At 41.8% G+C, this 3,556-nt stretch overlaps 1 protein-coding gene across 1 annotated transcript in view; it reads left to right on the top strand.

The window, feature by feature from the left end:
- Positions 1-2,953: 2,953 nt before the first annotated feature.
- The window catches only part of LOC105680258, a 2,681-nt gene continuing 2,078 nt past the window's right edge, over positions 2,954-3,556 (top strand). The window contains exon 1 of the mRNA XM_033318807.1: positions 2,954-3,549. Coding sequence (XP_033174698.1) covers positions 3,220-3,549 — 330 coding nt within the window. The 5' untranslated portion in view covers positions 2,954-3,219. The remainder of the gene's footprint in view (positions 3,550-3,556) is intronic.

Raw genomic sequence — 3,556 nt, 5'->3', positions numbered from 1 at the left:
CTTTGTGGGTCGGGCACGAAGGGTCGGCTCATTTGTTGGGTATTAGCAGAGGATAATGAGCTTCTTGAGGCTGCCGCCTTTTGCAAACAGCCAAGTGACTTCGAGTTTCCGAAAAAGAGGAGGGAAATAAATGAGGTACGCCCATACAACCCTGAACTGGAATTTCCCTGGGACCGAGAATTTCGAAAATCACTGGTTTGCGGCTGCTGCCGGCCCAAGGTTAATCGATTTTGCCTCATTCGTCTCGTTACGTCGCGTGAAAAAATTGCCACGTCGATTATTATATTTTTGCCCGTTGATACGAAACTGTGTTTGATCTCTTTCAACAAAATCACTTTCCTAACGAAAGGGTCCGAGAAGAAGGAGCTTATTCCGCGAACCTCGAACGTTATAACGCGAATGAATTTTATGTAATTGTTTGTTCTTCGTTCAAGTTAAAATGAATATTTTTATTTGTCGTATCCTTCGTTTTGTTTTATGTTATGATACGGAACGAAATAAACGATTTTGTCAATTTTTATTTTGATATTACGACAACTGTAAAAACGAGGTTGATTTTATAATTATGCACGGAACTGTACGTTAATCGTTGAATGGAATTTTGTGTCGTTAGTCGTTTAATGGAAATATACGGTAGCTGAAACAAACGTCTCGCCTTACGTTCTAGTTTCTCAGTTTTGTCCATAAAAATATGGATCTCTGTGTACGTCCGAAGCCTAAATACTAAATTACGCGTAATATTAAGTAAACCAATTCCAATGGAACAATGTAATTTGTTTAACACTGTTATCCTAAATGTTTCTGCAATATACCAACAGGAGATCGTTTATATAACATCTATTAAATCGGAAATGTTCATAAAGTGTCGTGGGTCTAAGTGGTATGGCAAACTCGAGGACCAACATAGCTATTTACGTTGGTAAAAATATTCGCGTACAATAAGATTCGTCAATAAAGGCGTTTTCGCGTGAATTTGTCACGTCTGTAGCGTGAAACGTAGAATTCACATGTTTCGCAATATGTGAACTTGAAATATCGAAAACTGATTTTCCTCGTTCGTAGTATTCTTATGCAATAGTCTTTGCCACTGTTACGCCAGTTCTGCTATTTGTACAACGTATAAACGTATTTTCGAAGACGTTAGAACAATAAACCAGTTTTACAGAAATATTTTCAACGACTTAGGTTGATCGTAAAACTCGTACTAAAGAACTTTTACAAACCAAAGAGGAGAGACATTAAGGAGCGATATTAAAGGTAGTTTCCCATAGATTTTTATAACTATTTCTTATTATATTTTATAGTCGTGTTGACTTAGTATTATCTTTTTATGCATTTAAATCCTCTATTATTTTCCTATCTTTTTTACACTTATGCTGCAAGTAAATTCATCGTATATCCTTCTATGAACAGTTTGAAAAACAATTTACGTTATAATTTAAATATTGTTCGTGCACATGATTCATCACGATGAATAAAGACTTTTTTAACGTAAGTACGTAATACTTGACGTAAATTATCGATACACACGGTACACTGTATAAAGTAGCTGGAATACATACATTAAAGGAAGAGATACGATCTCTGATAAAAAGCGGAGATTTAGAAGGACAAAAAAAAAAGCAAACCTCTCGAAGAATCTGCACCATCTACACGGAATGGACGTGCACCGCGTGCAACCCTCGTAAACCAGTCAAATTTGTCCACACTTTCCAGCCCCTCTGTATTTAAAGTGCCATAAAGTACGACGGCGACGAAGAGGAAAAAGAGGACGAGAAAGAAGTTGCCAACGAGTCGCATAATTACTTTGGCCCTCGTTTACAGGTTGCAAAGTATCTGCGTGAAGGACAATGATTTAACGTCCAATTTATATTCTTGGGAAGCCACTGCTTTCTTCGTGCGTTCTTTTCGCCATTATTCTGTTCACTGATAAATTGCTTAAAGTAAACAAACGTGTATATTTTTCATCGTATTATCATCCTTTTGATTTCCAATGTTATTTTCTTTGATTAATAACTTTTATCCGGAGCGTTTGAAATCTCAGGCGAGATTTACTTCAGCCGTATAAATGTCCAAAATATTTGTGTACATGCAAAGAATAATATCGTATCACGAAAACTTTATTACTTAATTTTTAAAAGACAGAATCAGAAATAGACGATATGTATTAATTATAGCCTGAGGTTCGTTTGCACGGTTATTGACGGGTCAAAGGCCATATTTCGCGTCATCGATAAACAATCGAATGACAACTGCAACGAGAAGGGACAGCATAAACGGCTGTAAATTTCAAAGAGAATTAAAACAAAAAAATCTTCGCAATCGTCGTTTTTCTACGCAGTTTAATCTACGAAATAGATCGGCGTTGCTTCTGAAATACTCGAATCCTTGCACGTTTTTCGAACAGACATTTTGGAACGATTTACAACAACAGCGATCGTATGGCAACTCCGGCCGAAATCCCCTTTGCGCGAGGGTCACGAGATGGAAGCGCGTCCGCAACGAAAAGTCGAAGGGAGAGAGGAGGGGAAAAAAAAGAAAAATCGAACAGCGGCTAGTTGCCGTGTCTCAAATGTCAAGAACGCGGCGCCTCGTCCCATGACCGTGCGTGCCACTTGATAGAGCGCCTTTCTTTCGCGTCGATCGTCTTTTGACTCTACCTTCCAGAGCCCCCAGCGAAGAAGGACGAAGGAAGACGAGGGGCGTGTCCGGTCGTGCGGCTTCTACAAAGAGATGCCCACTTCCCTGTAGACCCCTTCCACTCCTCCTGGATCCCTTCCACGTGGGCCCCAGTAGTCCTCCATCCCCACCATCGGGCCCTAAGAAAACTGGGCAGCATGGTCCAGACCACGAGATCGCCAGGTAAAGTCAGTTTACGCAACGCTTCCGTACGCGAAGCATACACGGTCATCCAAAGGATCCAGTGAGTCCATTCGATTCTTCCGATCAGTTTCACGCATCGATCAAACATGATATATCGCGACAGGATCAATCAATTGGTAGTTTGATCGTACGCTCTGTCCTCTGGAGGGGGCCGAATGTGTCCATCGCGAGAACGTCGACTTCGTCAATTCGTTCGTTTCACCAGACAAGATGACAGTTGCCTGAGGAGGTCGTTCCTTCGAACAGTTCTAGTGTATCATGTTCTAAATACCACGTTACACGTCGTCGAGTATCGTTAGTTCGAGTAAACCGAAGAGACACAGACGTTCCGTGAGAATGACCGCTTACACAAGTTTCCAACAGTACGATCTGTTAGACTCCGAGGGTTACGGGTCGGCGAGTAGCCCAGAGTCGAATCCTCGTAGCTGGATTCATCAGGAGATCTATCCTCAACCGCCGAGATCAAGGGGTAGCAGCTGTGGTAGCGTGAGCTCGTTGGATTGTCAAAATCGCGAGTATCAAGAGATCGGTGCAGCGAATGGCAGCTTTCACGTGACCGCGACTGGCTTCAACTTCACCGAGTTCTACGAGGGTTACTACCAGGAAGGTTGCCGAAACGAGCACCAAATCGGCCATTCGAATAACATGAGGACGGCGAAGGAGCCGGCCAGGC

This window comes from Bombus impatiens, unplaced genomic scaffold, assembly GCF_000188095.3.
Source record: "Bombus impatiens unplaced genomic scaffold, BIMP_2.2 scf_0114, whole genome shotgun sequence".
NCBI lineage: Eukaryota > Metazoa > Arthropoda > Insecta > Hymenoptera > Apidae > Bombus > Bombus impatiens.
Note: the sequence above shows the minus strand (reverse complement) of the source record. Positions and strands in the feature narration are given on the sequence as shown.